This window comes from Dysidea avara, chromosome 3, assembly GCF_963678975.1.
Source record: "Dysidea avara chromosome 3, odDysAvar1.4, whole genome shotgun sequence".
NCBI classification, from domain to species: domain Eukaryota; kingdom Metazoa; phylum Porifera; class Demospongiae; order Dictyoceratida; family Dysideidae; genus Dysidea; species Dysidea avara.
Window position 1 is genome coordinate 14,236,856 of NC_089274.1, and position 13,592 is coordinate 14,250,447.

The 13,592-nt window shown below is 36.7% G+C and overlaps 3 protein-coding genes across 6 annotated transcripts in view; 1 reads left to right on the forward strand and 2 right to left on the reverse strand.

Annotated features, from left to right (window-relative positions):
- LOC136249509 (guanine nucleotide-binding protein G(s) subunit alpha-like) overlaps nucleotides 1–13,592 on the forward strand; it is a 53,218-nt gene that overhangs the window by 21,694 nt on the left and 17,932 nt on the right. For 3 of the 4 annotated variants that reach the window (XM_066041538.1, XM_066041537.1, XM_066041536.1), the window contains exons 2-4: nucleotides 9,205–9,277; nucleotides 9,487–9,541; nucleotides 12,455–12,574. In XM_066041538.1, coding sequence (XP_065897610.1) covers nucleotides 9,205–9,277; nucleotides 9,487–9,541; nucleotides 12,455–12,574 — 248 coding nt within the window. Of the gene's footprint in view, nucleotides 1–7,879; nucleotides 8,264–9,204; nucleotides 9,278–9,486; nucleotides 9,542–12,454; nucleotides 12,575–13,592 lie in introns of all 4 variants that reach the window. The other variant, XM_066041539.1, reaches the window with a different exon arrangement.
- Nucleotides 86–3,527, reverse strand: LOC136249514 (uncharacterized). The gene is made up of 5 exons (XM_066041547.1): nucleotides 3,458–3,527; nucleotides 1,546–1,742; nucleotides 887–934; nucleotides 692–836; nucleotides 86–633 (listed from the first exon to the last, which is right to left on the reverse strand). The coding sequence occupies exons 2-5, from the start codon at nucleotides 1,657–1,659 to the stop codon at nucleotides 260–262; spliced, it is 681 nt and encodes a 226-aa protein (XP_065897619.1). The 5' UTR covers nucleotides 1,660–1,742; nucleotides 3,458–3,527; the 3' UTR covers nucleotides 86–259.
- Nucleotides 3,557–4,469, reverse strand: LOC136251583 (uncharacterized). The gene is made up of 2 exons (XM_066044045.1): nucleotides 3,837–4,469; nucleotides 3,557–3,784 (listed from the first exon to the last, which is right to left on the reverse strand). Exons 1-2 carry the CDS (start codon nucleotides 4,467–4,469, stop codon nucleotides 3,599–3,601), a joined length of 819 nt encoding a protein of 272 aa, XP_065900117.1. The 3' UTR covers nucleotides 3,557–3,598.

Genomic DNA, 13,592 nt, shown 5'->3' on the forward strand with positions numbered 1-13,592 from the left:
AAATTAGTAATATTGTTAATTACATCTGTACGTATTGTGTAGACAATTTACCTTCGAAAGAAGTGCATGTTAAATGATACGACGTTCCTTGAGGACTGCTAAGACAGCATGTACAAGTGACGTGTACATTTATCATACGTTTTATATAACTAATACATGTTTCATTAACAACAACATTACAATGGAACACATGTGCAGTAATTCAACTTTAATAAATGATTGCCAAAAACCTAAGTACAACCAAATAAAACAGTACAAGCTATTTGCATTTTCTGCAAAACCAACTCTTTGACTTGGGAGCTTTACGTAAGCCTGCACAAGATATGTGAAGCCACTCTAAGCATCCATCACAAAATATGGAGATAGCCTCACTATCCTGTGAATTCTGTACATCAACGTCTCTTTTACATGTTCTGCATAACCATCCATTTTCTCTAACATCATCCATTAATCTCAGTATCTTGCACCATGCCACTGAGTCAAAGTACTTTCGAATACGGTTAATATTGACATTCTCATCAAGGCAAGCAGTTGAGACATCACTCAAGCAGTTAATGTCACCAACACACAACACAGTTTCCCTGGACAAAGCTGCTTCCACACGTTCGGGGCTTACAAACCAACTAATCATAGCTAGAAAAGTGAAGAAGAAATTACCAATGCTGCTCAGTTAAAATACTAAACATACTACCTCTATCCTTTTCAAGAGCGGTCTTCATGTAAAACTTTTTTGGTCTATGGCTATCTTCTTTCTTTTTCTTTGGCAGACCTATGGCGGTCAATGTCGATCCCTTCGGTCTACCTCTCTTTTTCATTCTGCAGGGCAGCTTGATATCCTTCACATGTAATGAAAGTTTACATATTACAGGTTTTAAATAATGCTCACCTGTAGTGGTACTTTGTTGCATTCTACTGCCTTTGTGATAAGATTATTCTAATAGCAATAAAAGTTAAGATAATTACATGCAACACACAACAGTGTATAATGAGGACACTTAGACTTGTAATGCTACTGTAACATATAGATACCTTAAATCAGGACACCTCTCTAATAGTATTTAGTCAAATGTCACTACCCTTTTATTAGCCTTTTAATCTAGGCTATTTTCAAGCCTTCACTACCTCTTTTTAGCTTAGACATCTACTTCCTTTTAAAAGCTATGATTTTAAACCAAGCGTGTGCCTACAGCCAGCCTTTGGCTGCTTTGGCTGGCTGTGGGGTAAGCCTGGTTTCTGAAATAGATTTAGCAAAAACCATGGGGTAGTACTAAATGCAGGAACAGTACACAATTAAATGACACGCACCAAGTAGAAAAATAGTCTTTGCAGATTGTGCACCATCTCCAACTGTCATATAGGGTGATTTGAATTTGAGTCAACTAGCTAACTGAGGGAAATCCAGTCCAAGCGCAGTTTTAGACAAAAATAATGCATGGACAAATATTGCCCTTGGGCAGTAGCACTGAAAACGGTTGGTGTGAGCATCTAAACTAATTGACACCTACATGCTGCTGTTTATTGACTAGCTATAAGCTTATTGTAAACCTTATCAGCTATGTTCACTTCCGGATGCCGATACTGATTGCCAACACTTTCATCTTCTAGCACACTGCCCTTCTCCATAAGAATCACTTTATTGGTAAAGCATACAAAACACATCCTTTAACTCCCCAATTGCCTGGTATTCCAATGTAATGGAGACATCACGTACCCTTCTCTTGGCCATATCACTTCCTACAAACCTATACATATAGGGCAATATTGAGTTGTCTAAATGATTAATACTAACCTAGCAAGAGTGTAGTCTATAACATAATCATTCCAGCTACTGCCTTATAGCCAGTCTCAACAAATTTCACTTCAATTTTCTGCCAATTCGTTTAAGTATCGCGTGCACAACTGATCACTTGACACGCTCAAATAGGCAACATCTAATTGTGGTCTATGGTTCACTACTGGGAAGTAGTGCTGGGAAATAACATCATCTGTATACTCTGAGCTCTCAGAGAACTCCAAGGTTGAAAGTTTAGTATGATATTTGATTTTTTAAATTTCAGCTGCTCAAAAGGAGATTTTGTCTGAGCCACCTGAACCCTCTGGCTATGCCCTTGTCTTACACACAGCAACAAACATTCCAATTCAACGCAATATGCTATGTGGTGGACATTAAATAGAACTTCTGGGATGCAATTTCTAGCAGGCTTAGACATCGAAGGAAACTACGTCAAGCACAAGTTTAGCCACTGTGTGGCAGCTAGAAACAATGAAAATCCATCAAAAATTTTTTACTATTATTCTAAAACAGAGGTGTCCACTGCAGGATTATGGAACAGCCCTATGGTGGAACCTAGAGACTTGAGGACTAAAGGATGTGAGGCCTGTAACATTGGGATGGACCACTGCAGGATTATGACACAGTCCTGTAGTGGAACCTCAGTCCAAAGTACTATGTTTAAGTAACACTCCTGTTAAACCTAGGACTTCAGACAACTTAGGGGTATTTTATGGTGAACCTGCTCCTACCTGAAATTTGTGAATAACAACTGTTAAATAAATGTTATAATCCTTGTAGGGTCCAATAGTTTGAATATGAGATGACTTTGCATGTGATATATTGATGCATACATCAAGCATGTGCAATAGGTGTAGAGTTGTCTAGCAGAAAGATAGCAATATGCATTGTAGTTGGGACATTAATATTAGCGAAACATGCAGTTTTACAACATCTTTATATAAATGCAGGCATGAAAACAAGGCTGCAGTAACCGCATTGATGGACCCTGCTAGTTGGTGTCAATCCATAAATTCTTTTCCCAGAAACCAGCCTCACTTCATGAAAGTTCAGTAGCATCAATACGACATTGTGCTATATCAATATTGAATGCCACAATCGATACTGACATTCTATTGCTTTAGGAATGGAGTTGTGCAGCTAATTATTTTTGTCTATTAGGTGAGTGATACATAACAGTTATACAATGTACACTCGTCCCCATATAAACTCATTGACCTTTGGACCTAACGGCCCTCAGGCTCATTCGTTTATAGGCAAAGCACTCATGCCTGCTGTATAACTATTAAATACAGTTTAAGTGACGTATAATATATCTGTTGTAAAGTCAAGTTTGTCTCAAGGCATCAGGTGGGCAAGCTGTTTGTCTGTCAGTCGGTAGAAAATTGTGCTGAATAATTTTTAAAAAACTGTAGCAACTTGACAGTTGAGTTTATTGGCACTGTGAAGACACTTTTGGGCTTGATTCTACTTCAACAATGCTGCCAAAGCATCAAGAAGGTATTGTGAGGCTAGTTTCTGGCCAAAAAATATTTTGTGAGAAATTATCTCCATGACCCTTAATATTAGTACAATAGTAACATACTGTATGATACCACACTGGATTGCACAATTTAAACACACCATTGTATATATGATTCCTAACAGTACGTGACAGGACTTTACCTTCCTGGTGGTACTGTCATAAACTAGTGATGTCTCATCTCGTTCTTCCATATCTCGTTCTGGTCCTTCTTTGTCCTTCTCTGGTACGTCCATGTCCATGTCCCATTCCATATTCTGTTCCTCTTCTTCCTTGCCCTGTTCTTATCCTTCCACGCTTTGATCTGGAACTTCCATGTCTTGGTCTGATTCTTCTATGTCTCTTTCTAATTCTACTGAATCCTTAATCGCAGAATCATTAGTCATAGCAGCATCATCTCCTCTGACCTCCTGCACATCCGATAAGGCAACAGTTGTAGCTCTGCTTATCTCATCATTGTCTCCTTGCACCTAAACAGTTCAAAAACAATATGCACCAAAATGTATTAGAATTGCTAAATACCTCTTCACTAAAGTTTACCACTTCAACATCTTGATCTTGTTCCCAGCATGAAACTAGCTTTGCCAGAATGGCTAAGCGTTTGTTATATTCCAACATGGAAAATTCACTGGCTAGTTCTGCAAGTTTCTGGGCTTTTACAAAAGCTGTTTTGTATTTTTGACTTTGTGTCAACACTTCTCTTCTCTGCATTACTGATACAGGTATACTCACAGGTGCACTGGATGACTTATCATCTGATACACGTGTTGGAGTGACAAGAGAGATCTTACTGTTGTCATTATACTTTGCAAGACACCATGTTTCATGAACAAGATCTGTAAAGTAAACATCCAATCCAAGTTTCTTCCTCATTGCTAAGACATGTCTACATGGAAGTAGGTACAAGAGAACAAATCCACAGGAGCAGGATGTGGCTGTGACAGTGGTTTCTCCACTAGATATTATAAGAGTTACTTTATCCTCGCTTGAATCTATGTTAACCTTTTCAGACAACTGCATCTGTTTCACCACAATTTTGTAAGCATATGGTGTCAACAATGAAGCATATTTCATATCAGGCACATTGTCCTTGTCTCCTAAACAAGGTCTTTTCATAATTGCATCTGCATGTCTTCGATCACGTTCCAACCTCATGGAATCCACAGCTACTTCAAGATCAACAAAAAACCTTTTCAAATTGGAGAACTTATCAGTAACTTGCTTAAGTAAACGGTTGGCATTTTCGGTTCTGTTGTTAGTGTTGTTTCCAAAATTGCATGAATTTTTGAGGCCAACAACCCATTCGTTCCATATATCATACCAATTCTTCAAAAAAATATTCAACCACAGTTCGGATATTTGTATCCTTAAGGCATTGAAGATGTTCTTCATATTCGTCTTCAGACTTCGAATATGTTAACTGCTCTAAAATTTCCAGACATATTGTTTTGTCTTCTAGCCTTATGTTCATTTTTTCAATGGCCAATTCACGATTAAAGGACCTCAGAACATGAAATAAACAGAGTTGAAGCTTTATCTGTGGAAATACAGTGGCGTAGACAGAGCGTTCTATGAAATCTTTATCAGAAATAACTGTCTGTGTTTTTATCCATGCAGGATTATGCTGCTTAAAAATTTGCAACAAAGCAGTTATCGTGTCAGCGTCTTCATTTGCCATAACAAACACGGAAATAATTTCACTCTCACCATTTCCATCTTGAACTAGTTGTAAGAACACAGGCATCCGCAAATCATTTAGTTTGTAGGTCGCATCAACCATAAGTAACTCAGGATATGCATCAAACATCTTCTTCATAATGTCTGTCTCGAAATAGATAGCTTTCAATACTTTTTCATCATCTGCAATTACAGCAATGTTTTTCCCTAGAGAGTACACAGTACAAAATTATTAAATACAGACAGGCTAACAAGCTGTAAAGAAAGCATCACTGCATCACTGAAAATTTGCAATTGAGATAACACTTTACCCAAAAATTAAGTATGTGTATCAATGGCGGATCCAGGATGGGGCATTTGGGGTAAATTCTCTCCCCCCCCTCCCTTTTTTGAAGAGCCATGCTTCTTTTGATAAAAGTACTATACACCTTGTCAGACCAAAATCAATTTGTAACTTATGAAAACATAATACCACCATTATTTTATTGCAAACTCACCTGAAACCAGTTACAATAAGTGTCAAACTTCCTCCCAACACTTTGTTCATACTAAGCGCCTCTAAAAATAATCATCGTTTCAATGGTGTTTGAAGCATTCATAGCATTTTAAACAGCTTTTAAGACTTCACAACCATCTACAAAGGCCAGATTACAAAATTCAACCTATTGAGAAGTGATGATTGTCATTTTGTACAACAACTACTGAGAATCTCCTTTAGGTAACCACCTACAACCTAGCCTGCATGTTTGTGCTTCTCTCCTTGTCAGCTCCTGATCTGCCTCTGTGTATATCAAACCCTACGATAGTAGGGTATATTAGGAATCATGGCGTTTTGGGCTTTCTCACAAAAATTGATAGAATTTGGAATTTGCTTAAGTACTGGAACAGATAACTATAGAAAATCAACAACACATCCTTTCGAGTTAAAAGGGGCATTTCCCCTTAGAACGTGAACAGAAGTTAAGAGCAGCCTTGAGGGCTTGTGTAGAGAATGTGTGCAACATAACACAATAGATAATCTATAAAACTGATTAGAAAATACTACGCTAAAAGGTACCACCAATGTAATTTGTGAATTATGAAATAATTGAATTACAAATTCTTTGCTTAGTATTATTTATGAAATGGTGAATAAAAAGCACACAAGTAAGTATAGCAAAAAATGAGAAATTTTTAATATGAGTAAGCCCAATGTAATAAAAAGTGCTAAAACAAGGGAGATTATCTACTGCAAGTGACACCAGTACACACAAAATCCCTACTCCGGCAACTGAAGTAGCCAGAGTAGGGATTATGTGGGTGATCTCCCTTGTTTCGGCACTTTTTATTACATTGTCCCTTCTCATATAAAAAATTACTTATTTTTGGTACACTTGTATACCTGAATTATTCTCAAGATCTTTTAAAACTTCTTCGAGAGTATTCTTATCAGCACAGGGTTTCAGAGACGCAGCTTGGTTGCGGATGTCTTTTAGTGTAATCTTTTTACCAGTACATTTATAACCATATGCTGCTGCAATATCTTTTTGTTAGGTCTAGTGATCAGTAATGATTGCAACTCATTTTCTTCTTCATCATTTAGCTTCCGCTGCTTTGGCAAAAAAGCAAATGTTTCCTACACAAACAGCATTTTAAATATACGTAACATTACTCTATCAAAAAACACTGCTTACATACTTTAGTGACTTGATGATTGTGTTGCAAATTTAACGCAACACAACACAGGTAGTTTCCATCACTAGATGCCTTAAAACGCACATATGATGGACAGTCCTCTCTGAACATCCTAAAACGACATAAATAATAAATAAATCATACAGTATCTGCAACATTGATTACTGTGCAGGAATCAATACAGATGCAAGAGGAAACAAATATATAAGTGCAGCTTAATGGACTGACCGTGCGTTAGGACGATCTCCTTTTCCGTTAGAATGAAATTTTCTACCTCCTTTTATACAGGTCCATCTCATTTCGACATAAACAAGTGCTGGGTTTATGACGACTCCATCTGGAGCGCGTTTTTCATAAGCAGCAACCTTTCTGGAATCCCTGATCCAATAGGTAATTAACTGTTGCTGCTCTAATCGCTTCATTGCCTCTTCTACCGCTTTCAATGATTGAAACTTCGACCCCACGTGTAAGTCAACGTCACCCGCCATTTTGAATAAAGGGCGCATGTGCACTGGTTATTTAGCATAATGATGAATGAAAGCCATACCGGTTGATTAGCCACTTCGTTAGATACGAAAATCCCCTATGGGATGCCATAGTCACCATACTATGAGGAACTCAGTACAGGAAGAGTCTGTCCTAAGTGTGTATGGACCAAGCTAAGGGAACCTAAGAAACTAATACATAATGAGTTAGTAGAATTGGTAAAAACAAGCAGTAAGCTGCCTGTGTTAAAAACATTTTTATGTAATGTTATAATCGTTCATGTGATTGAACACATTGTTGATAGCGGTTGCTTGAAGTTTTAATTGTCATATGTAATCCACTACGTTAAGGGAACAGTAAAAGAATTTCTCACACTATAGTGAGACTAGCCAAATGCCACACAGTAGTCAAACTTAAGGGCCAATTTTATCAAGAATATTTGGTTCTGTATGTCCTTCAGTAACAAAGTAAACAACATTGTCAGTTGTCCTTGGTAAAACTACCTGTAAAGATGTAGGTGAAAGGTAGTCTGGTGACACCCTTCCCTTCACATCATTGAGAAGAATATAATGGTCTGGTCACTCTAGCATGTACCATTAGCATGTACCATATACTACTGACAACTGCATAATAGCAATCGCATTGGCACTAACTAGTGAGATACGTCATACAGTGTTTATCTTTGAATTACCATAGATACATAGTAACATACCATTGATACTCCTCAGATTACCACATATACTATACTACTCCGAAGAGTTTGCCACGAAATGTTTGTGAAGATATGATTGATTATCATTCTAAAAAGGAAAGTTCTGCATATATATATATATATAGCTGGAATTGATATGATGCTGCCTATACTCATTGTAAAAAGGGTCACTGTATGCTAGGCACTTTTGTAAAACTATTTTGAATGTTTTATATGCTTGCCAAATGTGACATTCTCACTGCCATCATTTCATTGGTAATTAATGCTAGAGTGACAAAATCTTTCCTCTCTATGTGAAAGGGTGGGCACTGCCAGACTAGTTGGAAGGAGATGTGATAGGTATACAGTTTACATATTGTAAATCTACACTACATCTACGTATTGCTATTACAAAAGCCAGGTAAATTTGATTCATCATTGAAATGTAATCAAGTCTTAAGGTTCTGAGAGAGGGAACCTTTTGCTTCATTTGAAAAATAATTCATAGCCGCTGCAAGAAGCCATTGCATAGTAGCAATTCAGCTGGTTTCGCTTTTTGTATAAGTCTGTGGTACAGAATAATCGCTGGGCTACATATATCCGTAATATACATCCAGCTGGTCATGTCTAGAGATACACCGATATAAAATATAAAATTAATATTGGTACCGAAATCACACAAAATGGCTGATTTTACAGCACTATTTGAAATGTAAAGCTATTCAGAATGGCCAAGGCTTGACCCCCAAGTTAGGCATTTTTTTCCTTTGCTCAGACCTATTCATCACACCTTTTTCATCTCTTTTGTTTGTTTTACAAAAATGTATTGGCAACCACCTTTATTTATAGTTTTCTGCAATTATTGTGGTGTCCATATTGAAAATCTTTTTTTCAGATGCAACATTCAGTAATTCTGTAGCTGGTATTATCAGAATATTAACCTCTATTCATGTCATGAATATCAAATTTGGTCTGCATAAGTTATGATAAGTGGAATCTTCAATTATTTGGTGATGATAGAAATGATAGATGCTATATTATATGCATGACATCCTGTTGTATCATCAAACGTAGTTATTAAGTATAATGCGAGTACAATAACATAGAGTGACTTAATAAAGTAACACTAATGATGTATAAGCCTTGGACACCAGCATAGAGTTAGCAATATGGAACTGCAGTTGTTGATTCTGTTTATTGCTGCTATGTACTATACTTAGTTGGTAGATTACCATACATACTGCACAGGACATTACCGTGTGCATATTGTTGTCTACACATATGACCAAAATTTACATGACCAGTGTTTGCAATTTAATTTAAAATCAGATCCAAATAATGTGTATTTTGCTTGTGTCTTAGGCACCGAACATTCAGGGAAAAGCACATTTCTCAAGCAGTTGAAAATTTTATATGGGAATGAATTCAGTTTGAAGTAAGTATAGAGTTGATAGGTATTTTTCATGGCAAGGTGTGTCTTTCATTCTAATTTTCTTTTAAACATTTAAAGTTCTTTTTTATTTGTATAATGGTATGTATTTTGCCTGTTTTTCCTGGCAAATAGTACACATTGTCTTGCTGAAAACAGAAATTATAGAATTGTGGAGTATGTATATGGCTATGGTTTGTATTATCTTCCCTTAGAGAAAGACAGCAAATGGTGGCTATAATTCATTCAAACATCAGAGAAATCATCACAGTACGTTTTGTGTTTGTGATTATATGAAAAGAAATTATATCTTTTACAGTTACGGGCTTGATCTGGTCATTGGTTTATAAAAATGTAGAATATCAGTGTTTTTAACATTATTACAGGATTTATTATAAGATTGAGGTATTGTGGCTATATTTTAGTTTATGAATAAAGAAAGCAAGTCGTTTTATTACTGAAGCTGTCATGAAAGAACGTATATACAGTGGTTTGGCAGTTTTTATATGCAGGATTTTGATTCGCTATATACATGTGAATGAGTGCTCAGGTACATTTTTAGCTTGGTACAATGAATATGTTAAGCAGGTGAAGGGACAGTAGCAGTAGTGATAGTAGCTTTGTGGGAATTTTCCTGACTTCATAAAAATGATTCTAGGATTACAAAATGTGCATACTTTTTGAGTAATTTTATTTCAATCATCAAAATATGGCAAAACTCAGCAAAAAATGTATTGAGATGCACCTGTATCCCATAAATGTTATCACATGACCAGATCGAGGCTGTTTCCAATCCATATTGTGTATTGTTCCAAAATAGAAGGCATTGAAATATAATTGTATATTACCAAGAGTTCATAATACGTATATATATATATATATATATATATATATATATACTGAGGAGAGTATCCTACTCTCATATATCCCTGTAGAAGGGCGTATCATGAAGTTATGACGTAGCACTTCTGAGTTTGCCCGTTTTTCTTTGTATAATTAATGATGTCATTACTTGAACATGATATCAATTGAATGCGTGCCTAACAACATCGCTAGCAACCAAATTAACTCCGCTTCTTAGCATTTATCACCGAACTACAATTGTTCCTTTATGGGTTAAGACCCCTTCGTAGGCATTACTTGCTAAGGTCATTCACGAATACAGCTATCCTAAGCTTCATGAGTGTGAAATAATACTAACAATCATTACACTTTTATGGCTGCTTGTACGTCACATACCACAACATCTTGTCATTATGTCATAACTTCACAATATGCCCTTCTACAGGGGTATATGAGAGTAGGATACTCTCCTCAGTGTATATATATATTATGAACTCTTGATACTACATAAGGACTTATATAAGTTTTAGTCTTTTCCATACTATATACACATATACATATACTTTAATGTTTGCTTTACCCATACATTTGTGTATTTGGCCACACACACACAACACACAAAGCAAAGCCTATGGCAGCCATACGAAACACAGCTATTGCCACCCAGTCGACTGGGATGCTTGTGCACCTCTTAGGCGCTTGAGCCTTGTGCAGGCAAATCCTCCTGGGGCAGGGCTAGTAACCCACAGGAGGACTGTCCAGGTCTCATGGAGAGAGGTCGCGGAACCCAAAGTTCCACAACGACCCCAACACCGCTAAGCGAGACAGGGACAGTTGACCATCTGCTTCCCCAGTTAATACCAGGTACCCATTGATGTTACAGCTGGGTGGGCTGCTTCCCGAGTTGACACTAGGCCATCAGGTCCCATTAAAACAGCTGGGTAGACTGGAGCAAAGTAAGTAAAGTTTCTTGCTCTAAGAAACAACAATAACACCAAAGTGGTGTAACCGGGAATCGAACCTGGGATCTCTCGATTACCAGGCAGGTGCCCTAACTACTTGGCTATGCTGCCTCTCTCTCTCACACACACATGCACGCACGCACGCACGCACGCACGCACGCACGCACGCACGCACACACGCACGCACACACGCACGCACACACACACAAATTCCTACACCCATCTAATGTTCTGAACAACCAAACTGAACCACAAACACGTATCACATACACACAGCAATTCAAACACATATACATATGTGTGTACTATAAAGCATTTAAATCAATGAATAAATAATGTAATCACACTAAATGTGATCCATGATATACATAGTATGTCATTATTATTGTGATTCATTGATGTTGTCTTTGAATGTCATCTTAAAAAAATAATTAAGGAAAATGCTCAAGTTCAGCATGTTGATGATATGTGCAATGTGTAGCTACGTATACAATTACTGTAAAATATTCCATACTAGGACAATTATACTGTCACCCTGTAAAAAGTAATTGATAAAGAGAGATGAATACTAAACTGAAATAATTCCAGCTCTGAATATGTGCAAGTACAAGGAATTTTAAGTTCGATTAGGGATCATAGAAATAAAAAGTAGTGAAACAAGGGATCAGTTGCTAATCGACTTAAAATTTCTAATTTTTCTTTGTACACCCCGAACTGAGAATGGAGAGGCCATTCTGCTGTGTTTTCAGCTAAATGTTCAACCCCATTACATAGTGTTTCAATGATGAAGAATAATACAAGAAGTGTTTCTACCAGTCGCTACAAAAATATAACCAATAACCGCATAGCCATAGGGAAGCCATAATGCACTACCGCAAATTGACAGTTATGCTTTCAGCGAAAAGAAATGGTACATCATAAAGAAGGACTGAGGTAAGTCCATGATGCATGCATTGTATGTGCTGCAGTATGCCAAAATGCACCTGTTGAACTGAGACAACACCTACTAGCAGTGAAAAATCTAGCTGTAGCTTTGGCAGTTATCGAGTTACACTTGTCTGAAGGCATTAGTAAGTAAGTAAGTTAGTCAGTCAGCACGCAATTTTTGTAGCAATTTATTGGAAGTGTTTTGGGTTGCACTGAAGGCACTATTGGGCTTGGTTATACTACGTACCAAGGCACTGTGAAGGTATTGTGAGGTTAGTTTAATTTCTGGTCAATATAATATTTTTGTGAGAAAATTATGTGCAAACCTCCTGGATGATCCCTAATATACAGTACTACTGTGTGATATATACCTCTAAACATCAACCCCATGATGTGATAGCTAAGCAAAGATGTACACATTCTTAGAGTGTATTTATTATTTTAATTCTAGACTGTTCTGAATACAATGTCAACACTTAATCCACCACTTCAGTTGGTAAACCCTGAAAGTGTAGAGCACTCTAAGTATCTTCTGGAGGAAGCCAACAAACCTGATTATTATTATCCCCCTGTGAGTGAACATACTGGAGTTGGTGAAATATTTTAACTGTAATAATATGCAATGTTGGGGGTAATGTGTTACCTATGCATAATATTATTACCTTTTGTGTAACTAAGTAATATAACGAAATATGCTATTAAACAAAACTCAAGTTACTTTGCTTACAAATGTATAATGCATTACCTAAGCAATGAATATACTGTAACAACTCGAATGTAAAGTAATTTATCAAGTAATGAAGTTACTAATCTCATTACTAATTCACTGAGCAATGCCTAGCCACAACAAAGTAATGAATCCCACCTCGAATTAATGAATATTATGTAACTATGACTAAATAGTTTCGTTGCAAGTAATAGTAATAAGTAACACTTTTACAAAGTAACTACCCCAACATTGATTGTACATCAGGAGACTAGTTACTAATAGAGTATACCATAATTTAGGGCTGCACCGATTCCACTTTTTACCGATACTTCAAATACCAAGTACTCAGCTGGGAAGTATCTGCAAGTACAAGTACCGATACCAAGTACCTTAAAGTAGCTATTTCATAGTGCGCACATTTATTATATAGTGCATTTCATGGTATTCTTGTACACGTTTTCAGTATAGTTCTTGTTTATAAAATAACCAATCAAGATTCACAAAGAAGGAAGTCACTGAAATGCAAACCAGTGGATATTCCAGTATTCTTCTGGAGAAGTGTAGATAATATCATAATGGTGCTTACAAAAACAAAATATTCTAACACTGAAACAGTCACTTCTACCTGATTGCTCTATTAGAGTTATTGACTGTTCTATTAGAGTATATCGATCTTTTTCTCAGTAAAGCATTTTCACACATATAGGTTTCAGCATGCATAGATCAGTAATTTTGATGGTAGTTAGCTATAGTGTTATACTTGATGCTTTTAGGCATCCACTGCGCTAGTAAAATAAGCAAGTACAAACAAACGTTATTTTATTCTCACACGTGATAAGAATCGGTATCTGCAACAATATAATGGCTGATTCTGATACTT